The sequence below is a fragment of the Myotis brandtii genome, unplaced genomic scaffold, assembly GCF_000412655.1.
Source record: "Myotis brandtii unplaced genomic scaffold, ASM41265v1 scaffold165, whole genome shotgun sequence".
Classification (NCBI taxonomy): domain Eukaryota; kingdom Metazoa; phylum Chordata; class Mammalia; order Chiroptera; family Vespertilionidae; genus Myotis; species Myotis brandtii.
Genome location: NW_005356042.1, coordinates 5,513,461 through 5,537,941, shown reverse-complemented (window position 1 = coordinate 5,537,941; position 24,481 = coordinate 5,513,461). Strand labels below are relative to the sequence as shown.

The 24,481-nt window shown below is 50.8% G+C and overlaps 1 protein-coding gene, 1 long non-coding RNA gene and 1 pseudogene across 7 annotated transcripts in view; 1 reads left to right on the top strand and 2 right to left on the bottom strand.

Moving 5' to 3' along the window:
* Positions 1-374: 374 nt before the first annotated feature.
* Positions 375-1,600, bottom strand: LOC102247335 (annotated as a pseudogene).
* A 9,831-nt stretch (positions 1,601-11,431) lies between these two features.
* Positions 11,432-24,481, bottom strand: part of LOC102246517 (chromosome unknown open reading frame, human C16orf95) — a 19,909-nt gene continuing 6,859 nt past the window's right edge. For 4 of the 6 annotated variants that reach the window (XM_014536677.1, XM_014536676.1, XM_014536678.1 and 1 more), the window contains 7 exons: positions 23,305-23,356; positions 22,465-22,605; positions 19,245-19,391; positions 18,560-18,706; positions 17,696-17,732; positions 13,659-13,869; positions 11,432-11,699 (listed from right to left, as the gene is read on the bottom strand). In XM_014536677.1, coding sequence (XP_014392163.1) covers positions 11,681-11,699; positions 13,659-13,869; positions 17,696-17,732; positions 18,560-18,706; positions 19,245-19,391; positions 22,465-22,605; positions 23,305-23,356 — 754 coding nt within the window. In that variant the 3' untranslated portion in view covers positions 11,432-11,680. The remainder of the gene's footprint in view (positions 11,700-13,658; positions 13,870-17,695; positions 17,733-18,559; positions 18,707-19,244; positions 19,392-22,464; positions 22,606-23,304; positions 23,357-24,481) is intronic. The other 2 variants (XM_014536681.1, XM_014536680.1) reach the window with 2 other exon arrangements.
* The window catches only part of LOC106725448, a 21,491-nt gene continuing 18,733 nt past the window's right edge, over positions 21,724-24,481 (top strand). The window contains exons 1-2 of the long non-coding RNA XR_001361339.1: positions 21,724-21,734; positions 23,020-23,023. This is a non-coding gene — a long non-coding RNA (uncharacterized LOC106725448). The remainder of the gene's footprint in view (positions 21,735-23,019; positions 23,024-24,481) is intronic.

The window sequence follows — 24,481 nt, the reverse complement described above, 5'->3', positions numbered from 1 at the left end:
GGGCCACTCTCCACTCCCAGCTCCACTGTCCCTTTCTTATCTTCAAACTTTCAGCTGTTGTGAAGTGAGGTGGGACCCTGGAGAGCAGAGATGCCACCTGCCCCGGTCTGTGCAGACCTGACTGGGGCATCCTTCAAGCTCACTTTCCACTGAGCCAGTGAGTGACACAGGTTGGTTCCTCAGACCTCAGGCCTGGGGACACCGCGAGAACCAGCCCCACTGGGCCAGCACGGCCACCCTGGTCTTTGTTCAGGATGCACCTACCCGCTGTGAGCGGATGTGGGACTCTCTTCCCATCCGAGTCCCGGGCAGCCCCTTGTGAGCCGTCTATCTGATTTCACCTGCCTCGCCCTACGGCCCCTGAGGGGCCGCCACTACCACGTCTCCATGATGTGGCTCATGTCCTCAGGGTGCACACGGCCTGGCTCCTCGGTGCCCTCCCAAGGCAGCGCCTCTCTGACTCCGTGCAGCGGGCATTCCTCCTGGCTTCTGGGATGCTGCTCCCTGCGCTCCGGGAGCTGGTAGCGCTGCTGGAGAGGCCCTTGGCAGAGTCATAGAGCTGCATGTCCAGGTCGTTGAGCTCCTTCAGGCGCTGGACAGTGTCCTCATCCACCTCCAGGCTGCCCGCCCTGGTGCTGTTGTCCTGCATGAAGGGCCTGGTCACCTTGAGATTGAACGTCCCTCAAACAGGTGCTGTGTCTTGCGCTGGAACGCTGTCAGGCCAAAGAAGGCCGAGCCCGCAGCTTCTCCTTGGCCCTCTCCAGCAGCAGCGGCTGTGCCCTCGGGAATGAAGAACAGGCTGTAGCCGCCCACCTGACTCAGTGGCCAGCATGCACACCTGGCGGCTGTTGGCCAGGTGGGAGGGGCGGTCCATGAACTCCTGCTGAGCGCAGCCTGACCAGGCCGTGCCCTCCTAACAGGGCAATAGCTCCTCGGGTGTAGGTGTGCGCCCGCCACACAGGTGGCCACACGCTGCACGGGCCGCCACTCACTCAGGTAGCGGGGCACAGGGCCCCGCAGCAGAGCGATCATAGAACGTCCTGTGCGTGTGCAGTGCAGCGGGGTCAGGGTGGCCCAGCAGGGGGGGCACGCAGTTGGGGAGCTGGATTCAGTCCAGTGCAGCCCCAACTCCAGCGGTAGAAAAGTGGGAGAAGAGCCAGGTCTCTGGGCGGTTGGGGGGATGGGCCCAGCGGGCAAGCACAGGGCACCTGGAGACGCATTCTGCAGGAGGCGTCAGCTGAAGGTGGGGCCGCCCATCTGCTGGACCTGCAGAAAGACGATCGCTTCGTCGCCCTTCATGTGGAAGCACAGAGAGCACACCAGCTCTCACCTGGACAGTAGTACTCACAGTGCAGGTGGGGCGTGGGGAAGAGGTCGGCCCAGGACCGCAGGATGAGCAAAAGCACGTGGAGCCGGCCACCGCCAGCACCAACTTGCTAGTGCGCTCAGCCACAATCCTGCCACCGCTGCTGCACAGGTCACTACCGCCCGCAAGGGCGCAGGGGAGGCGGGGGAGAGGCCATGGACCACGTTTTCTACTTCCTTCCAGTTTTAGCTCAAGTATCTCATTCTTGCAGCAGTAAATACTGGTTGCTTGCATGAATGCGGAGGTGTTATTAGAGTGATACATACAAGGTGGAGGGGGTTTAACAAGAGTTGCCAGATTAGGCTTCCTGAGCTCAGAGCTTGTATTCTACAGGATGAAGGCGGAGGAAGAGATGAGGTGTGAAAAATGCCAATGGCACAAAGGAAGCCCCGTCAATGTTAGGAGGTTGGCATGGGGCAGAGAGACCAGGAGGGCACTTCTTTGAGCTGTGAGAATAGGAGTCAGAGGCTCAAAGATCTGACAGCGGAGGGGACCGCCCCGCAGCCAGTGTGGGAGGAGCAGACCAGGGAGAGTCTGGGCACCAGCAGGAAGAGGCAGGGAAGAGGAGGAGCCACCAGCAAAGGTGACTGAAGAAAACGACAAGAGATAAAATGGGCATGTTCGTTTACACGCATCTCCATGTCGGGACATCAGCTTTCTGAGAGCAGAAATGATATTTTACTCCTCTTATAGGCCCGAAACTCAGACATTTCCGTTGCAAAATCAGAACTCAGGTGTGTGGGGTTTTTTTTGGTTTTTTGTGTGTGTTTTTTTTTGAGGGGGGGGGGCGCGAGGGTTTTTTGTTTTTGACCTGAGAAGGAACACAAAGGCCATGCATTTCCAATATGGTTTGTTTCCTTCCACAATCTGTAACATAAAAATATGTACAGTGTTCAGGGCTGACTTTACCAGTGAGCTTGGTAAGCTCTTGCCCAGATGCCTTCTCTGCGTCACCCAGTTCCGACCACGGTGCTGTCACAGGGGCCAGCGTCCTTCAAGGCCGTGGCCGTGGACTTCACCCAGGAGGAGAGGCAGCAGGGGGTCCTGGCAGGAAGACAGCCTGCAGGGATGTGACGCTGAGAACTACAGCCATCGCGTCTCCTGGGCGAGGAGAGCTTGCTCTCTGGGCTGCTATGTGGGGGCTTCTAGTCAATGATTTTGTCCTTGAGTTTGAAGAAATAAGTGATAAGACATTTAATTCCTTTTGGGCACCAGGTAAAATATTTGTATATCAGCTTCTCCGTCAAAGGGTTCTAATTTTGATAAGATGCAAAACAGGTCACCTTATGAAACAGCCTCTGAGGCCACACCTTCTACCCAGAGATGTGGAAACCGAGCAGCTGGCCCAAGCCCAGCTCCATTTCTCACGCACAGTGCACGACAGCACTAAACCCAATGTGATCATCAATTTGGAGCAGGCAGAAGAGCTGTGGGCAGCAGAAGGTGACTTCCCTTGTCACAGTTGCCCAGGTAAGTTAGTAAAACATTATATTTATAGGAATGGTCCTCCCAGACCTTTGGGAGTGGACGACAGTACCCCTATGCCTCAGATGCCCCAAGTCACTCCTTCTAGGACCCAGGCAGCACTCTCCCGCCAGCACCTGTACACATGCTCCGTTGTGGTTTTACAGGTGATTTCCATGTGTGGGACGTTCTATGCTTACCTCGTCACACCTGTGGCCCTTGCATTCTCAGTAACTTACCTGCTTCCCATGCCCACAGAATCCCTTCGTTTTCAGGCATTCAAAAGTATGGCAAGTTACACAACTTCTCTGAGGCTCAGTTTCCCCATCTTTGAAATGGGCAGATGAAATGGCTGTGTTGTTGGGCTATTCCCAAGATTAAACTTGGCAGAGACTGCTAATCATCTTCCCAGCGTCCACTCTTCCATCGTCCTTAGTGTGGAGCCCAGTGTAAAGCAGGGGCATCAAGGCCCAGCATAACATCTGCACTTCCAGGCTCCCCACAGGGCACCACAGCACCAAACCCCATGTGATCATCAAGTTGAAGCAGGCAGTGGAGCCGTGGGTAGCAGAAGGTGACAGGGCTCTGGCTTAGAGCGTAAGAGCCTTTCAGAAGATTTGTACCAGTGAACGTGCTAGTCAAGACTTCGGGGAGGCTACTTCAAGGGAGCTGTGGTCAGCAGGATGACCCCGAAAGATGTCCAAGTCCTCATCTCCGACCCCTGAGGGGGGAAGAGGGCTGTTGAACAAGTAATGAATACCAAGTAGACGCTCAGATAAGCCACTGGCCCGGCCTTGGAACATGGCTTTTCCAATCTGCAGGGCTGCTGGAAACAGGGCCTGCCAGCTTTTGGGGGTCGGGGTGCAGGGAACCACAGGGAGAGCCAGGGTGGGGAGGGCTGTGAATGTGGGTAACAGGGAGTCGACTAAAGCCATTTCTCCGAACCTAGCTGAGAACCTGAAAGCCCAGTCTCCTTTCCAGGCCATCCTGAACCACCATGGCCCCGACGACGCATGGCCGTGGGCAGTGGCTGTGGTCTGCCATGTACCCGCCAACAGAGGCTTAACGGCTTTTATACATGGGGTGGTGGGAGCAGTAGGGTAGGGGCTCTGAATAAATGTGCAAGTGATGGGCTTAGGGCCAGGGCAGCCCACTAACAGGTACCAGGTGTCAGAAAGGAGAACAGGGTAGGGGCCCTCAACTATGATCCCCCTTACATCTGAGCTGGGCTGACTGGGTGGTCACCCCAAGGCCAGTTCGGGTGCAGCTTCCCACTCCTGGGTGAATTCCCCACAGCCTCCTCCGTCTGATGACTTCGGAAAGGGGGTGGGGAGCCAGGAGGTGTGCCCTGATCTCCTGACTCAAAGCAGGAAGCCAGAGAGGGGAGGGGCTTCCCAGGGGCTGGACCAGAGTCTTCCTGGCTTCAGATGGGTGGCCCTGACAGTGAAGATGGGCAAGTGTGGCCCTCCATTCCTCACAACACCTCAAAGTATGACAAGTTTCCCCATCTTTGAAATGGGCAGATGAAATGGCTGTGTTGTTGGGCTATTCCCAAGATTAAACTTGGCAGAGACTGCTAATCATCTTCCCAGCGTTCACTCTTTTATTGTCCTAGTGTGGAGCCCAGTGTAAAGCAGAGGCATCAAGGCCCAACATAACATCTACACTCCCAGGCTCCCCACAGGGCACCACAGCACCAAACCCCATGTGATCATCAAGTTGGAGCAGGCAGAGGAGCCGTGGGTAGCAGAAGGTGACAGGGTTCTGGCTTAGAGCATAAGAGCCTTTCGGAAGATTTGTACCAGTGAACGTGCTAGTCAAGACTTCAGGGAGGCTACTTCAAGGGAGCTGTGGTCAGCAGGATGACCCCGAAAGATGTCCAAGTCCTCATCTCTGACCCCTGAGGGGGGAAGAGGGCTGTTGAACAAGGAATGAATAACCAAGTAGATAAATCATGGAGTTCTGTGGTGGGGAAAACTGTCAACCAGAAACACCTGTCACTACAGGAACCAAATGGTCATAGCCCTTCATAGTTTGGATGCTCGTTCTCCAATCTGCGTGTTTCCCAAGTCTGGGCATGGTCTGCCTCCTTGGTCCATGTGGATGGAGCAGAAGCACGGGGAGCCTGTTTGAGCCTGAAATCTCGGTAGATTCGGTGGCTATTGAGAGCTCCGAGACAGTTTTCCATTCAGACTGTGGCATTTCAGGCTGTGGGGAGCTGGTTGCTGTCAAGTAACCTCTGTGATCTCCGGCTCATCACTTGGGCAGAGGGCTCGCTCGCAGCTGCTCCGTGCAGCAGTTGACGGGCAGAGCTGACAGTGTGGCCGGGTTCTCAGGACTGAGGATGAGCCAAGCACTCACTTGATAGGAAAGCCAGTCACCCTGCTCCCGAAACAGTGAGTCTGCTTCATCCCAGAGCTAAGAGAGGCTCCTCAAATACAGGAATCACTCTGGCAGGAAGAGGCCGACCGTTGTTCTGGAAGCCAAGGGAAACGAGTTTGCAGCAAAGGGGCCAGCTCTCAATTGGCTGCGAAGGACTTTTTCTGGAAGGTGAATTTAGGGAATCTCCCTGACGAGAGGTTGAAAGAGATTCTCTGGCTCTCGCAGGACCCTTTCCTGTCCTGGGAAGACAATTATGATCAGTAGTTTGGGGCCCTTCATCTGCACTTTTAAAAGCCTAACTTTTGTTGTTGTTAATCCTCACCCAAGGATATTTTTCCATTGACTTTTTAAAGAGTGGAAGGGAGGGGGGGCAGATTGAGAGAGAGGGAGAGAGAGAGAGAGAGAGAGAGAGAGAGAGATTCGTTACCTCCCACAGATGCCCTAACCGGGGCTGAAGATCGAACCTGCAACCCTTCAGTGGGTGGGCCAACACTCTAACCACTGAACCACACCAGTCAGGGCAAAAGCCTGACATTTTAAACCACCGTTAGCCCCAAAAGGATCCTGTCCTTCCCTCTACCCAGAACATTCTCCCTGTCGGCTGCAGGCTTTTGTTGTTTCAACTACCAGGCAGCCTCCCAAGACCTGCCCCTAAGAGGTGTCCCTGCAGCACTGGAGAGCATGTCGTCCTGTCCTTCGTCACCCCCCACCACACTGGGGCAGAGGTCTGGGCCAGGCCCCTGACTGGGACAAGGAGGGGATGGCCAGCTGGGTGGAGAGATGTGCCCCTCGATGAATGTTGAGGTGCTTCTCAGTTATCTGGGTTTGATGAGGCTGCTTTCGCTGTGGCAGTGGCTTGGCCACATTCTCCAGCATCATCTTTTCAAAGGATGGTTTCCTCCAATGGTGCACTGTCCTTGTCCCTGAGCAGGCAGCAGGCAGGCTTCTCAGAAAAAAAGAGACAGTTTCTCTGAGGAAAGGCCAGGCAGATGGAGCGGCCTCCAGTCCCTGAGGTCCCTGGGAGCAGGCTGGCTCTGTGGGGAGGGCGGGCAGCAGGTTGCCACCCTCTTGGGGCCTGGGTCTCCACACTGTCCTGGGGTGAGTGGCCGCCCCACCTGGTGAGCTGTCGTGAGTCTTCAGCATACCTGGGAACCAGAGAGCTCAAGGCGAAAACGAGGCAGCCAGGGAACCCACTGCCCTCACTCTCAGACTAAAAAGGCTTGAATGGCAAGAAGCTGATCGACATTTCTAAAGAAAATGCTGTAACCAGGATCAGGGAACATTCTGGAGGCCTGGGAGGATCCCATGGTGCTGTCACGTCAGCCAGCAGGGAGGACGGTGGAGGGCAGCAGCCGCAGGGCTTCGGCCTGTGCTGTCCAATGTGCTAGTCACCAAGCACACATGGCTGTTCCAAGTTGAACTAAAGTGAACAAATATTAAAATTCAGAACCTCAGCCCCAGCCGGGCGGCCCAGTTGGTTGGAGAGTCATCCCATACATCAAGAGGGTTGCAGGTTCAATTCCCAGGCAGGGCACATACCTGGGTTGGGGGTTCAATCCCTAGTCGGGACATGTGCAACTGTCAATGTTTCTCCCTCACATCAATGTTTCTCTCTCTCCCTCTCTCTCAAATCAATAAACATATCCTTGGATGAGGATTAAAAAAACAACACCTCAGGCCTGGCTGGTGGCTCAGTGGTTGAGCATTAATCTATGAACCAAGAGGTCACCAGTTCAATTCCTGGGTCCTGCAGGACACTGGGTTGTGGGCTCATTCCCCAGTAGGGGTCCTGCAGGCCACAGCAGATCGATGTTTCTCTCTCATCGATGTTTCTATCTCTCTATCCCTCTCCCTTCCCCCCTCTCTAAAATCAATAAAAACATATTTTTTAAAAATTCAGAACCTCAGTTGCAGTGGCCACACTTCAAGTGCTCAATAGCCACATGTGGCTTGTGGCTCCTGTCCGGAAAGGTGCAGATCTAGAAATGCCATCACGGAGTGTTCTCCTGATGAGCTGTACTGCATGGCAACTGCTCAGTAAATTTTATGGGACAGAGAGATGGAAAAGGGAAGTGGAGAAGAGGGAGGGAGGGATGGGAAGGTGTTTCTCTGTGTTCCCTGACTTGAGCCTGAGGTGCCCCAGATACAGGAACATCTTTCCCCAAACCCCTCAGACTACTTGGGACACATTCTGCCCAGAGGTCACACACTCCAGAGCCTCTCCTGGAGACAGCAATCAGCAGCCCCAGAAGGCGATAGAGCAGCTTCCAGTCCTGACCTCGGGCTTCTCTGGGAGGATGCCAGGCCAAGACTTTCAGGCAATGCTCTCTCGTGGCTCCTCAGGGCGTCTTCAAGAAAACTCACGCAGGCAGGGAGTGCCTGGGCTCAGGTCTGGTGACCACACAGCATATCCAACGTGGGCCACTGCAGCCAAGTTGTCACTGCATTAAGGACAGGTGGCTGTCACTCCACTGGAGCACCTCTGGACAGATTTCAGAATGACGGGGCAAATACTCCTCCATACCTGGGAGAAAACCATGGCTGCCGCCACTGAGGTCCGGGCACTGTCCTCCCTCACATCACGTGTCCTGCCAGGTTTTCTGCCCTAGCCTCCAAGGGGTCTCCGCGTCCACTCTCACCCTCCATTCCATTCAGCTTGGTTCAGCCATAGTGCCTTTTCCCAAGTGCAAGTCTGATGCACTTGTGATCCTAAAAGCCCCCACTGTCTGGCCCCTGCTCCATCTTCTATCGCTGTCCCCTCCCAAGCATGAGCTTCCTATGTGGGTTGCACACCCCAGACTACCCCTGGAGGCCTTTACACTGTGTGCCTCTGCCCAGACATTCTGTCCTCATCCTTTGTTGCTGGGATAACCAGACTCATCTTCAAGTCTCAGCTCAGACGGCCCGCCCCCAGGAACCTTCCCTGACCCTCAAGACCCAGTCAGCATGCCTTGCCTTATCTGAGGTTCCAAACAGAGCACAGAGCCTGAGGCAAGGATTGAGTGTTTTATTGAGAGGTAATCCAGGAAGCCTTGTGAGGAAGTGCGGAAGGAAGACAGGGAAGGAAAGGAGCCAGGACAAAGGACATTTCCAGGAAGGTGACCCGTGTCAGTTGGGGCTCAGCCTGCTGGGACCCTCAGGAGACAGTGCAGAACACAGCTCAGAGGGGGAAGAGACTGTTTATCCACATCTCCCACCATCACTGGTTGAGGGCTGCTCCCTGGGGTGTCACTCCCCAACACATCCAACCTGTTCCTGCACAGACTCCTGCAGCCAGAGATCACTCCAGTCAGAGACTGATGGTCCTTGGGGCAACACGGGCATGTGAGCAGGATGTGACATGGACAATGTCCCCTGCTCTCCCACCCCCATGCTCACGTGTACTTCACTCTTAACACCACTATCTGCCTGAGAGCAACTTGGGGTTCAGGCACATCTTCTTACACTCTCTCCCCAATGCCTGGCACATAATCAGCAACATGGTTTGCTGACTGAATGCCTGATACTTATGTAGCCCTTGGGACTCTGAAGATGCACCCAGGAGAAGGCAGCTGTGCCTCCCGCAGGGAGCCTGGAGGCCCACCGCCACAGCCAGCTCAGAGGGAAGGATGTGCCCACACACCCCGCAGGGCCAGCCACTGGGCCGTGACTGAGCTGTCTTTGTCCTGCATGTCTGTGGCAACCAGTCCTCTGGACTAGACTTCTTCAGTCTCTAAAATGGACACCCCGTTCACACATCCCAGAGTCTATTCCTGTGGGAATCTGTCCATTCCTTCCTCCTGGTCAGTGACAGAGGTTAGCTCAGGATGGGGGATTTGAGTACTTTCCTGTATTCTCAAAATCGCCCAAAGCAAACTGTACTGCTTTTCTAATTAAACTTTTACTTTGAGATCATTGTAGATTCACATGTACTTATAAGAAAAAATAGAGAGCCCGTTACCTTCATCCAGTTTGCCCAGTTGGTAACATCTTGCAAAACTATGGTGCAATATCACAACCAGAACACTGATAAAAGTCAAGATATAAAATATTTCCATCACAAGGATGCCTCATGTTGCCCTTGTATATGCACACCCATTTCCCTCCTACCTCACCAGCTCCTGAACCCCTGGCAACCACTAATCTGTTCTCCATAGCTATAATTTTATCATTTGATGAATGTTATGTATGACAACTGGATATCCACATGCAAAATAATGAGCCCAGAACCCTACCTCGCACCATATAAAAACATTACAAAAATTAACTCAAAATAGATTTAAAAAAATGTAAGAGATCAATTATGAATCTGTTAAGAGACAACATAGATTCACATATACTTTGTAAAATTGGATTATGCAATGGTTTCTTAGAAATGACCATATGACCTAGAAAACAAGCAACCTTAGAGAATTGAGATCACTGAAATTAAAAAATTTTTGTCAAAGGACATTAGGAAGTGAAAAGGCCCCTGGCCAGTGTGGCTCAGTTAGTTAGAGCATTGTCCTGTGCACCAGAAGGTGGTGGGTTCCATTCCCAGGTAAGAAATAATAAAGTGAGCCCTGGACAGTTGCTCAATGGTTAGAAGGACTGAAGGGTCACAGGTTTGATTCCCAGTCAAGGGCACATACCCAGGTTACAGGTTCGATCCCCTGAGCCCCAACTGGGGCTCATGCAAGAGGCAACCAATCCATGTGTCTCTCTTAATGTCAATGTTTCCCTCTATCTCTCCCTCTCTTTCTATTTCTCTCTCTCCCTCCCTCCTTTCCACTCTCTCTGAAAATCAGTAGAAAAAATATCCTCGGGTGAGGATTTTTTTAAAAAAGTGAAAAGGATTTTAAAAAAATGAAAGTGAAAAAGATTTTTTTAAAAAGTGAAAAGGCAACCCACAGAATAGGAGAAAATATTTTCAAATAAATATATAGTATCCAGAATACATAACACAAATTTAACAATAAAAAAAAGACAGTCCAATTAAAATATACACAGTGGGTTGAATAGACATTTCTCCAAAGAAGATATACAAATAGCCAATAAGCATATGAAAAGATGCTCAATATCATTAGTCATTAGGGAAATGCAAATCAAAACCACAGTGAGATACTACTTCACAACCAAAAGGATGGCTAGTAGCAAAATGACAGATACTAAGTATTGGAGAGGATACGGAGAGATCCAAACCCTCATGTCTTGCTAACAGGAATATAAAAAATAAAATGGTGCAGTTTTCCACTGTGGTGAGAAAGTTGCCATACGACCCAGCATTCCTAAGTACATACCCAAGAGGAATGAAAATAAAAACATTAAGCTAATGTCCAGCTGGTGTGTCTCGGTGGTTGAGCATCATCAATCCATGAACCAAGAGGTCACAGTTCGATTCCCAGTCAGGGTACATGCCCTCATTTCAGGCTCGATCCCCAGGAGGGTGAGTGCAGAAGGAGCCAATCAATGATTCTCTCATCATTGATGTTTCTCTCTCTCTTTTCCTCTCTGAAATCAATAAAAAAAATTTAAAAAACCAACAAAAAATCACTCAGCTAAGTGAAAGAAGCCAGACACAGAAGACTCACATACATACATGAAATGTGCAGAATAGGAAAAGTCAGAAAGTAGGTTAGTGGTTTCCAGGGGATGGGAAAGACGGGGAGGAGGAGTGACTGCTTGGTAGATACAGGGTTTCTTTTGGGGGTGACTAAAAAGGTCTAGAATTAGATAGTGGTAAATATACTGAAAACCACTGAATAATATACTTTAAAAAGGTATGTTTTAGCCCTGGCTAGTGTGGCTCAGTTGGTTGGAGCATCATCTCATGCACCGAAAGGTCACGGGTTTGAATCCTGATCAGGGCACATACCCAGGTTGTGGATTCAATCACTGGTCAGGACTTGTATGGGAGGCAACCCACCAATGTTTCTTACATTGATGTTTCTCTCTCCCTCTTCCTTCTGCTCTCTCTAAAATCAATAAAATAAATAAATTAATTAATTAAAGTATATTTTATGGTATGTGAATGGCATCTCAGTTTTAAAAATTCAATTCACATACAACTTTATGCTATTTAAAGTGAGGCCCACCTGAAACAGATGCTGAAACCATTTCTGGTCCCTCATCCAGAGGTTCTGCTGTCCTTGGCAGAGGGAAGAGAAACTTGGAAATGGCCCCCATCCCACAGGGACTCAGAGGTAGAAAATAAGTCACTCCTTCATGAGGGGGAATCATTATCAATAATATAGTGACCACTTTAGAGTTTCACAAATAACATTTATTGATTACATTTATAACAGAATCTCACCCGCATTCACAGCAACTCTGTACAACCAAGAATCCCCCCATGAGAAATAACTTGGATTGAATCTTGGGTGTGAATTATGTGATCTGTGAAAAGAGTGGCTATCACAGACTCCTCCTGATTTAACAACTTTCATTAAAGACCTTGATTATGATTGACATTTTTGTTGATGTTCTTGATACTAGCTGAAGATTCCAGCTTCAAACCCCCCAAAAATGGCTGAAAAGCAAAGAGAAAGACAGTTACTAGGAACATCCTCCAGCTGAGCCCACACTGCCCTTGCAGGGCCTGTCAGGAAGCCTCCATGAGGAGGAGAGTGCAGGGTACCCCACAATGGAGGGGGATGCCATCCAGGTGCCCAGTGCACTTAGTCCTGAGGAGCCCAGGCAGGAAAGGGGTGCAGTGAGGCGACGCCAGGGTGCAATCTTAGCTGGCTCACTTTTAGCTATGGGACCTCAGGCAAGTCACGCAACCCCTCAGAGCCCGCTCTCTCCTCCTGGAACAAGGATAGAGTCCCAGCCTTGCAGAACCAGAAAAGGAATGGAATGGAATGAAAGCTACAGCAGGTCTGATCAAGAAGACAAGCACCTGACTTAGTCACTGTTCCTTGGGGCTCCCTGTTAGGAAGGTTCTGAGTGCGCCCGCCCTCCCGAGGCCTCTCCAATTCTAGCAAGTCTCCGCCAGGCCAACTGATGGGCGGCCAGTGGCTTCTCCTCAGATAAGCTAGTTGTGTAGTTTGGGGTATCTCCCAGGGCATCCCACATACACCCCATCCAGGTAGGATATCTCTCCTAAACAGCTGCTTGGTGCCTGCACCTCTGCCCTAAGAGCCTGCCTCAAACGCAAACACCTGTAAAGGCATCAGCAGTTTTCCTTTGGGCCTACCCTGACCATCTACTTTACAGCCAAGCTTCTTTCTTTGCTCTTCCCAGAGTGGGTACAGAGGAGTCCAACTAAATTTGACATTGAGTTGGCAAGCATAAAAAGAAAGATGAATCTTCATGAAAAGCAAAGGAAAATCTCACAGCGCTGACCTACTCATGTTAACAGGTCATTCCAAGTTGACGAACCCCTGCCCGGGCCCCTTCCTGGGAGCACATGCCCTGAGAGGCTGAGCTACAGGTCACTTGTAAGTGAATGTGCATCACAGGGTTGTTTATCATCCCAGGGAGTCCAACACTAGGATAGACAAGTGGGACACAGGGGAAAGGGACTCCCATTTCTGGCCATGGGAGAATGACACAGACAAAGCTAACCTGACACAAACTACTAGAAAAATGGGGAAATGACACCTACAACTGTTTTCGGGTGCTGGACATTTTCTAGAATATTCCTCTTACATTACATGGACGAGACAGAAAATTACAAAGCAAACAAGTCAATACATGTAAATTAGAATTATATACATTTACATATTAATATGTATTTGCATGTCTATATACATAGAAGTGTGATAAAAAGGAATTGGACTGGATGGGATAATGGTTAGGAAACAATGGGTGAACTGGGGCAGAGGCTGGGGGGGAGGATTTGGAGGAAGAAGGCTTTTTCAGAGGAGACTAAAGGAAGAAGCTGGGTAAGGGGGGGCATCCCTTGAACCCTAGAGTCACCCTGGAGGCTTCCTGGAGGGACTAAGCAGGATTCCAGGTGAGAAATGTGGGGCCTGGTGGAGGCTGGTGGGGTCCAGATTGGTTAAGAGCTTTCCAACATGCAGCCTCGATGACTGAGGCAGGGCTCAGGGAGAGGCAGCAGGTCCCACCCCAAAAGTGTGCTCAAACCCCAGAAGGCTAGCTGGGCGAGCTCTAAGATCCACTTTCAACCCTGACATGATGAAAATGTATGGGAACTAGAACTGGAGGTTTTGGGGGGGCAGGAGGATTTTAGAACTTGGGACAGAAAAGAGGTGAAGAAAGGTGGGAGGCCCAAAGTGTCCCGGTCCCCACCATCAGCGCCATCATATCTGATTGCTTTTCCACTAAGCAATGGAATGAGAGAGAAGACACCTGCTTTGGGTATGACGAAGACTCTGGACTTGATAACGCATAACACTAGCCATGGCCACACCCATTTCTCAATTTTTTGCTGAACTACAACCAAGTTCTCCCACATCTTTGCCTCCCATACAGCCCAGGGAGTGAGATGGGCCTGGGGCACCTCTGTCCCCACGAGCCTGCTTACCGAATGAACGAGATGGCCCTCAAGACAGCCTGGAGGAAGGCCAGGAAGCTGAGGCAGAGAGGCAGGAAGGAGGGCTGGGGGATCACTCTCCTCTCCGGGGCCAGCTGCCCTTCCTGGTGAAGGGCCTGGAGCTGCAGCCACTTGAGGAGGAGGTGTCTGCTGCAGCAGATCCGCCAGCGGTGGTGCCAGGAGTGTGAGTCCAGGGGGGATTCTAGGCAGAGAAAGCGAGTCAGGCCCAGCCTGGGTGTGGGGACAGGCCCATCCATCCTAAGTTTGTACACTGCACACCAGACAACCTCCAGAACCCAGGGCAGGAAGCCAAGTGCCCCAGCAAGACGGGTCACAGCCCCAGGGTGTGGACACTGAGCCAACATTCATCAAGATGAAGAGGGCTGTTTACTTATTTCCATGGTGATCATGGGGCCTCCTGGCTGTTTTTTGAGTTTTTATCTTTTAGAGCTGGGTACGGAAACATTTATGGATGAAAGGATATGGAATTTAGTTGAGATCTGTTTCTTGTTATTCATTCATTCATTCATTCATTCATTCATTCATTCATTTATTGAAGAACAGAGTGGGTGAAGCTCAGATGAAACCAGGTTGGCGAGGAGCTGATGGTTGGAGCTGAGTGATGAAACATGGGACTTATCTGGGTACTTGAAATTCCCCATAATACAAAGTTAACAGCAATCACAACCACCAGTGGGATTCCTGTGCTCCCATCTCCTTGACCCGCTCAGGTTTCTAGACACCTACTTTGTAAATACGCACCCTCCTGATAGTACAACTCATGTATTTACTATACTACTAATGCATTACTACTATAAAACGTACATTCTAATTATACTGATATGAAGGTGCACTACTAATATAAAATATAACAAATATATTTTCCTTTAAAAAATTCTAAGCAAAAGCAAAGAGAAGAAACTACAAGATGAGAAATACAGATTTTCTCTTTAAATAGAAATCAGTCCTGGCCAGTGTTTCCAAGTTGTTAGAGCATCGGCCCACACACCAAAGGGTCTTGGATTCGATTCCTGGTCAAGCACACGTACCTGGGTTGCAGGGGGCAGTGTGGGAGGCAACCAATTGATGTGTTTCTCTCACATCCATCTCTCTCCCCCCCCATTCCCTCCCTCCCTTCCATTCTCTAAAAAAATCAAGTTCCTCTGTATGAAGCTCTCAAAGGGATACATGGTAATTCTCCTTGTACAGTAAGACTGCCCTCTCCAGTGAACACCTCTGGCTTGAATGGGCTTGAGGGCTTGAAAAATTATTAATATTAACTGCCTGAACTATAAAACAATGGTTGGAGTAAAAATTAATACTGTTTTTGCTGTTGTTTTTAATCCTCACCCAAGGATATTTTCCCCATCGATTTCTAGAGAGTGGGAAGGAGGAGGAAGGGGGGAAAGAGAAACATTGATGTAAGACAGATACATCGATTGGTTGCCTCCCTACCTGGGCTGGGGAACCTGCAACCAAGGTACATTGATCAGGAATCAAACCCATGACCCTTTGGGCTGCGGGCTGACATTCTAACTACTGAGAAAAACTGGCCAGGGCTAATACTGTTTTTTATCAATGTATCAGTTGACATATATGATTCAACAATAAACTAACTGCGTGTTTAGATTTACTTAAAGATGCAGAGTATTATTCAAAGCCAAAAACAACCAATAAAAATAAACCCATAAATGTGTGTGATTATACAATTAGAATAGCAGTGTGGCCCTAGCTGGTTTGGCTCAGTGGATAGAGCGTCGGCCCGCAAACTGAAGGGTCTGGGTTCGATTCTGGGCAAAGGCACATACCTCAGGTTGCAGGCTCAATCCCTGGCCCTAGTTGGGGTGCATGCGGGAGGCAACCAATTAATATGTTCTCTCACACTGATGTTTCTCCCCCTTCCTTCCACTTTCTCTAAAAAATCAGTGGGGGAAAAAAATCCTCAGGTGAGGATTAACAAAAAAGCAAAAGCCCTGTTAGGATACAGATAAGGGCTGGGCAATGTATGTCTGAGTTGACAGTCACTGGTAACCCATGAGGGCAGGGAGGAAGGTAGGTAAGGGCCCTGCAAAGAGAAATTGGGGTGGGGGTGCATAATTAACAAAACAGAAAGCAAAAGATTGGCTCTAGTTTCAGATACAAAAGCTAAAAATCACTTTATTTAAAAAACTCTGTACCAGTAGGAGAATAATTGTAGGACAAACTGCTACTCTTTTTTTGTTGTTGTTGTTAATCCTCACCCGAGGATATTTTTCCATTGATTTTTAGAGTGGAAGGGGTGGGGAGAAATATCAATGTGAGACAGCGATTGGTTGCCTACTGCACGTGCAACCCAGGTAGGTGCCCTTGAATGGGAATCGAACCTGCGACCTTTAGGTGCGCAGGTCAACACTCTCACCACTGAGCAATGCTGACCAGGGCCAGGGCTTTTGCTTTTAAATGTGTATGGGCTTGCTTTTGTTTTCCTTTGTCACAATGTTTTTTCTCTGGGGCTAGGGGGTCCATTTCATTGTCCCCAACAGCTGCATTCTCTAGGTGGCAAGTGCCACGTTTCAAATACACCCCCACTGATGTTCATTCTCCCAAAATACTGCTTCCAATATTTTTCCCTGGAAATCACTGCTGCAGACGGGTGCATGTGGGAGCGTCTACAGACATGATCGGATGTGGTCTTGCTGGATTAAGGGTTATGCATATTATGAAATTTGACAGACACCTCCAAATTGCCCCCCTGGCAAAGGCTGTGATAATTTACACTTCTCCTCATTGTGTTACTTTTATAATCAGGAAAAAATATGAATCTTTTGCAACATGAAGAGATGGGCATGCTGAGTAGTGGCCCTTCCCTTCCCAAGCATGCTCCCACCCAGCTTCTCTTGGGCTCTGAGAGGGCTGCTCAAACTACTCGCCTGTCACAGGAACCCTGGCATTGGGCATCCAATCTCCTATCGCGCTATCCACCCATTTCCCCCTGTGTTTACAGATTCCATCAAGGTGTACTCACTTCTCAGAGCCTGGCTACAGCATGCCAAGGGGAGGACATGGTACAAGCTCACAAAACATGTCCACTCCTTTGCTCACATGCAATGCGGAGAAAACAGACGTGCTGGACATCAGCACCAGAAAGGGTCTTTAAGAGCAAATCCGACCCACTCATTTTAGAGACAATGGATATAGCGGTCAGGGTGCAGATGCCACCTTGTATAGTATGACATGAGAGCATAACTGAATATAGATACAGGGTCACAAATGGGTATATATTTTGTCAGGAATATGTACTACTTCATGAACATATGAATATGTATGTACTATGTCATGAATATATGAATGTGTATATTCTAGGTCACAAACATGAATGTATGAAGATACTGTGTATTAAGTATATGCATAAATATGGTCTCACGAACAGAGAATGTTATGAATATACAATGTAGAAATGTGTACTATTTTATGAATATATAAATAAACTATCATAAATATATGTATATACAACACACACAGTATGTCATAAATTATAGACAATTAGAGATTTAAAAAAAAAACACTTTAAATACCTTCTAACTCCAGACTGCAAACTGGTTTCATCTTAAAAACCAAGGCTGGCCTAGCCGGCATGGCTCAGTGATTGAGCATTGACTTATGAGCCAGGAGGTCACAGTTCAATTTCTGGTCAGGGCACATGCCCGGATTGTGGGCTCAATTCCCAGTGTAGGGCATGCAGGAGTCAGCGGATCATTGATACTCTCTCATCATTGATGTTTCTATCGCTCTCTCCCTCTCCCTCCCTCTCTGAATTCAATAAAAATAAATTTTAAAAAAATGCTGATAGATGGGTCAAGTCTGAGGCTTCCCTGGGTTCATTGGGAAAACATGGTGGGTGATTAATGCCTGGGAATAGCGCGGGGGTAGAAGTGCTATGTGTGCCAGTCTGTGGATGCCTGTGTGTTACAGGCACCTGGGATAAGAGAAGTCTCCCCATCCCCATCACGATGGTCAGGAGACCCCCTGCCTTCCCGGGGGAGATTTACCTTTAATGCTTTTAAAACTCTGCTGCCTTTTCACCACCTAAAAGAAAAGCATGTCAGCAAACGTGTCCACCCTGGTGATCCAAGGGCGGGAAGGGGAATTTGGTCTGGAAACCACCAAAGAGGCCATGGCCAGCGAAAAACATCAGTGCCCTGGTCTCCTTTTAAAAGGATTCTGGGTCTTAATTCTGGGGACAGTTTACTGCTTGATGGTGGAAACCCAGCAACTGGAATGTGGGTGAAGGCAGAAGGAAGCTCTAATACCACCCAGGACACCATGGGATAAGGGTGCCAGGGGCTAAGGAGGGCTGGACCTGGCCAACCTGCAGTCACTGCCTTGCAACCCAGAGCCAAACAAAGCAAAGAGCCAAGACAGAAACTCAGAGCAATGGTCCTTCCTCGATACCCTCCCTCCTGCCACCACCCTCCATGAGTGCCAGGGGTGGGGTTAGAAAAACAGGATGCTCAGACAGGCTGAGAGAGCTGGAAGTGGGGGAGGGAGGGAAGAGGTGGTGGAAAGGAGGAGACAAGGTGATGAGGAAGCAAGCAAGGTGGCGTAAGGGGGGAAGGAGAAGAGGAAGAGGAGAAGGTGGCAGTAGAAATGGTGGTAAGGAGGGCAGCAGAGACAGGCACCCTCCTCAGAGAGCAGTGTACCCCCCTTCCCAACCTCCACCAGGACATAAGACCTGGCCCCAACCACACCCCACCTCTGTGCTGCTCTGCCATGGCCTTCAGAGGACCCTCCCACAGGACGTCAATGGAGGCCTCTGTGGGGAAAGAACCCAGCACCCTCCCCGCTCATCTCTGGGTCCCCCCAAAGGCCCGCCCTCACTCTCAGGCTCCTTGCTGTGAGAGCCTCCCTCTTACCTTCTTGCAAGACCTCAGGACCCGGGGCACCCAGTAGGGCATCACAGCCTGATCCCTAGGCATCGGGAGATAGCCCCCAGAGTGGTGATCTGGGCAGGGGCACGCCTTGGTGGCTTTGGGGATATCAGTCTGGACCATATTTTGGATCTAACAGAGAGGAAGGGAAGAGGTGGATGGAGCTGTGCCCCAGACAAACTTAGCCTCAGGGACAGAGCCTGGTGAGCTCGTCTCCACATCCCTCCCACAAGCACACGCCAACACCCCAGCTGAGGGAGTAGGGGTGGGAGGCACAAGCGCCTCCATGGTTCCCCTGCCCTCACTACCCACCTGGATGACTGATCCCTAATCCTAACCCTGGATCCTAATGTTTGACCATAATACCTAGTCTAAACTTAGCTAGTGCTAAGATGGTAGGAGAAATGGTGGTAAGGAGGGCAGCAGAAACAGGCACCCTCCTCAGAGAACAGTGTACCCCCCTTCCCAACCTCCACCAGGACATAAGACCTGGCCCCAACCACACCCCACCTCTGTGCTGCTCTGCCATGGCCTTCAGAGGACCCTCCCACAGGACGTCAATGGAGGCCTCTGTGGGGAAAGAACCCAGCACCCTCCCCGCTCATCTCTGGGTCCCCCCAAAGGCCCGCCCTCACTCTCAGGCTCCTTGCTGTGAGAGCCTCCCTCTTACCTTCTTGCAAGACCTCAGGACCCGGGGCACCCAGTAGGGCATCACAGCCTGATCCCTAGGCATCGGGAGATAGCCCCCAGAGTGGTGATCTGGGCAGGGGCACGCCTTGGTGGCTTTGGGGATATCAGTCTGGACCATCTTTTGGATCTAACAGAGAGGAAGGGAAGATCCGAAGGTGGATGGAGCTGTGCCCCAGACAAACTTAGCCTCAGGGACAGAGCCTGGTGAGCTCCTCTCTACATCCCTCCCACAAGCACACGCCAACACCCCAGCTGAGGGAGCAGGTCTCCCCTTCATGACATTCTGGGGCAGGAGGCACCAGCATCTCCATGGCCCCCCTGCCCTCACTACCCACCACTTGTACCTGTGAATGCAGTGGGACTCTGAATGGCGAGTGGTGCAGGGGCAGGACACACAGGTTGGAGCCGAGAGACCTGGCTCTGTCCTGAGCCTGGTGGCCTCTAGGAACAGCCCTTGGGCACAACATTCAGCCCCACTAAGTGTCAGCATTCTCAGCCATAAAGAGGGCTTTGCCAGCATTTTGATAACATTGATCAGAATCTAATATCACAGTCTTCGATCCAGCAATGGATTCCTGAGACTGCATCCCAGGACTTGTGTACATCTGCAAAATGTGTGCACAGAACACTCACTGCAGCATTGGCTGTTGTGACCGAAGAGCCTGAATGCCCATCAATAAAGAACAATAAGTGATGAGAGGAAGGGACAGAGGAAATAGGATGGCCTTTGGTAACAAGGTAATGTAGTCTGTCAGACATGATGTGAAGTGGGAAACAGCACTGTAAGCACATCACTGTACTATTTGCGGTTTTAAAAAGATATATGTGTAATATTGCTTGTACATGAGTTGTGGTGGGCCACATCCAATTCTTCACCCTTTCTCTGCAGCCTCCCCCTTTGCCATGTGACTCTGCAGTTCCTTCCAGCAGGGACAGGGTAGACCTCAACTTTGGTTAGACCAGGGAGAGCCAGATCTGGACCTGGGCTAAAGGATCCTCAGAGGTTTCCAGCTGCTCTTACTCATTTGTCATTGCCACAGGAAGACCATGCCTGAGCAAGCCCACCAGCCTCAAGATCAGACACACATGGGGCTGGGCTGCCCCCCAGACACACAAATAACAACAGTGACTGCTCTTTCAAGCCAGGAGTTGGGTGACTTATTACACATCACTAGTGAAAGAATATGCCAGCTTAGGTAGCAAGATGTTAGTAAAGGAAGGGGGTGAGGGAATCAGGCGTTATTATGCATAATCAACTAGAGAGCATAGGCTTGCTTCCCTGGGAAGTTACAGCTTCATACACTCCCCAGGGAACAGGCTAGAACAGTAAAGGGGAGGTAAGCACGTGTGCAGTAGGAGCCAAGATGTGAGCATAGCCTGTCAGTCTCGCCTGGGAAAATAATACACTGGTTAAGAGTTGGACCCACTGAGCCCAGTAATGCGCACTAGCCCGTTCGTTTGCGCATTCTCTCTCCATAGTAACTGTGTGGCCCTAGAAGCCCCGGGGACTCCAAATGCAGGCTCCCAAGTGGGAGCCTGGGTCCAGCAGCACAGCAACGGCAGTAGCTGGGAATGGCGCTAAGCTACCTGGATGGGACTGAGGTTGCTGACACCAGACTAATGGCACAGAATCTTTGGACACCTGCCTTCGTTTGGGCCTTGAAGAAGAAGAGGCTGGACTTTTTCCATGGCAGGAGGGTCGGAAATGGGACACTGGGGACCCAGGGGCACTCTTTTGGTTTTGCATCTGGTGCCACAGATTACCACGTCACACCCTCCCATAGGTGGGTCTCTTGAATGTCTTCCTAGAGACCCCGTCAAACAGCACTGTTTCCAACGATAGCAGATACACACAGAAAATCTCCAGGACACACAGCAAGCCTTGGGGTAGGGTCTGAGCAACAGGAAAGGGGGCGGAGGCAGGCTCCTTTGTACTGCTGGAATTCCCAACCATGCGCACATGTCACACATTACAGAAAGTAATAAAAACTACTTTTGAGTGACCCTGTTGACTTCCCAAAGCTGCCAGGAGCACCAGACAACCTGTATGAGATGTGCTGCAAAGCACAGATGACTCTACAGAGGAAGGGCTGAGGGGATCTGAGGACTTAGGCAAAGGAGAAGACCTAACAAGGCCTGGGGCACTCAGGACCCTCCCCAATCTCTGCACCTCTTGCCACCATGGCATGGACACTGCCCCCCCCCCTTGCCTGTGACCCCTTTGTTGGCAGGATGAGGACACTCTGGCCAGTTCTACCCAGTCTACTAACCACTTGCTGAGCGCATGCTCCCTGGCAGTGCTGCACTAGAAGCACATGGAACTCCATCCTGTCCACTGGGGGTCACTCCACCACACCATCCATGGGAAATAATAAATGCCGGGAGGACAGGGAACAGGAGCTAGGAAAGCATTCCAAGCCAGAGGAGGCTTTCCAAGAGAGTCACTGAACCAGGTCCCAGGGGCTGGCCAGTGGAGAAAGCAGCAGAAGAGCATGAGCCTATTTGACAGCCCTCAAGGAAGTGGGTAACGGAACTAACTTCACGGGCAGACCTTACAGTTTGTCCATGCAGCAATCACTTCCTCCCTCTTATTAAAAGTACCCAATGCCCTAGCCCCGTGGTCGGCAAACTGCGGCTCGCGAGCCACATGCGGCTCTTTGGCCCCTTGAGTGTGGCTCTTCCTAAGCCTTAGGAGTACCCTAATTAAGTTAATAACAATGTACCTACCTATATAGTTTAAGTTAAAAAAATTTGGCTCTCAAAAGAAATTTCAATCGTTGTACTGTTGATATTTGGCTCTGTTGACTAATGAGTTTGCCGACCACTGGCCTAGCTGGTTTGGCTCAGTGGATAGAACATCAGCCTGCAGAATAGAGTCCCAGGTTCAATTCTGGTCAAGGGCACGTACCTTGGTTGCAAGCTTGATCCCCACCCCGATTAGGGAGCATGCCTGAGGCAACCAATCAATGTCTCTCTCTCACATCGATGTCTCTCTCTCTCTCTCTCTCTCTCTCTCTCCCCCCCCACTCTAAAAATCAATGGGAAAATATCCTCAGGTGAGGATTAACCCAAAAAAACAAAAACACACCCATTCATATAATTCTGATTATATGAATCAGAACTTATGACTCTGAGGAGTGACTGGTCCCCTGAAGTTTACCCCGGACCCAGATGAAGAACCCCTGGTTCAAGTCACCTACCTGCTTTTGGGGTCTCAGGGACAGAGGGACCCAGTAAGGTAGTGCTGCCTCAGTCCTGGGCACCGGTAGGCGGCCCCCAAATCTGGACTGGTACTCACAGCAGAGGGGCTCTCGGTGAACAGCACTGGGGACAGGACACATCTGAGCAAGAGCCAGAAAAGACAATTGAATGTGATGCTGCATTTGTAACGTAGGCCAAGGAACTCTCTGGAAGAGTAAGTCAATGCTCAGAGAGAGCCAGGGTTGAGGCAAGATGACCAAGGGCAGGGACAGGCCTCATCTCCTATTGCAGCTCAGAAAGAGGCAGGCTACCATGGCTTGCCCTCCAAAGTCATGTGGTGGGGACAGCCAGAGCCTGCAGAACAGGTGTGCTGGGACTGGTGGCCGCTTCCTGCCGCACTGCCATGAGAAATACAACCAACCCTAGTGGAGAGATGATGGCTCTCTCTCTGATTACGTGTCCATCTGCATCCAGGGCTTTCCACTTGCAAAGGCTCCCACATCCATCCCCTGTGATCCTGCCCCACCCCCACCCCCCATGAGCAGGAAGGAGAGGGAAGTCATCCTCTTCAGGGCAGATGAAGGAGCAGATGCCCAGAGCAGGTACGTTAGAGGGCAGCACGGTTGTCCCAAGCCTCCCGAATCCCTGTCTCAAAGTGTCATGAGGAACTGGGGGCTGGGGATAGGCAGTGGGTGACACTACATAGAGCTTTGGGGGGCTTGGTGATGGCCCTACACCATCAACTCCTGTGTACAACATATCCTCTCATGAATGCTACTTCTGACCCACCTCTCCGCTCTCCCCACCCCACAGGGGTGTGCTGGGTTTGCTCTCCTTACCAAAGGATCTGTGAGGCACACTTCTTTCCCGAGGGTTTGAAATGTGCTCTTCCTAGAAAAAAAGAGCATGAGGTTGAGAAAGCTCTGGGCTTTGTGTAAATTGGATACAGGAGTGCTAGGGTGAGGGCCTGGGCCGCCTTCCTGGAACTGGCTCCTATCATTAAACCCCAGGGGTGTAAGGGGTCATCCTTCTAAGCCTAAGAGGGGGTCTGGGTGGTAACAAAGGTGTGCGTGGGCGCCTGTGCTGTCTGGGGCTCCTGGATGTTGGGTTATTGCGGAACCCTCACTGCTGAACCTATGGCTCAGGCACACTCCTGCCAGGCCCTTCGGGGAAGACAGGACATTCCAACCGGTGAGAACTTCCCAAGGCATGGAGCTGCCGAGCACACCTATGATGCTTTCTCAGTCCCTCCCTAGCTTGCTTAGAATACGGAAGGAAAACAGTGTCAAAACCACATTTAATTAAGTTCCTTCCAGCACAAAAAACTGGTACTTGGTCTCTGGGATGACTGTTACTCTTCCTCATTCCCACCCAACAAATGGTAGAATGCTAGCCATTGGAATCTCCGGCGGCATGAATGGGATGTGTCAGGTGTCTGGTAATATGGAAACTGTAAATGATACAAACGTTTTTTGAGTGTCAATATTATCCTCATCATTGCTACTTTATCAGAGCAATAACCTGAAAACCAGAAGAGTGATACAAGTGTTTTGTGTCTCACTATTACCATAACTATTATTGCTATTTGATTACAACAGCTTCCGGTCATTGTAATCAAGTCACCCGGCTAGTATTTGAAGACCGAGGAAGTGGGCAGAGCCCTGCATAGCGGCCAAGCACCCCGCTTCCTTGGGGGCCACAACCGGCTCCGTTCACGTGGCTCATCGGGGCTGGAGCCCGGCTCCCCAGGCGGGAAGTTTGGCCCCGCTGCTGGGAGAAGGGCCAGCACCCAGAAAAGCCAAGTGGGAGACAAGGCAAACACCCTGGACCGCAGCGCCTGCCTGAGCACCCGGATACGCCCACGCCTGACGCCCGTCACCGACTCCTCAGTGAGACAGCAAACTGCCCCGCGCCTACATCCTGTGCTCAGGTGGTCCCCGCCCTGCCTGCGCGACACACGCTACTGCGGGGAAGGGACGTCGGGGCGCCCAGGCCAGGCCGCCCTAACAGACCCAA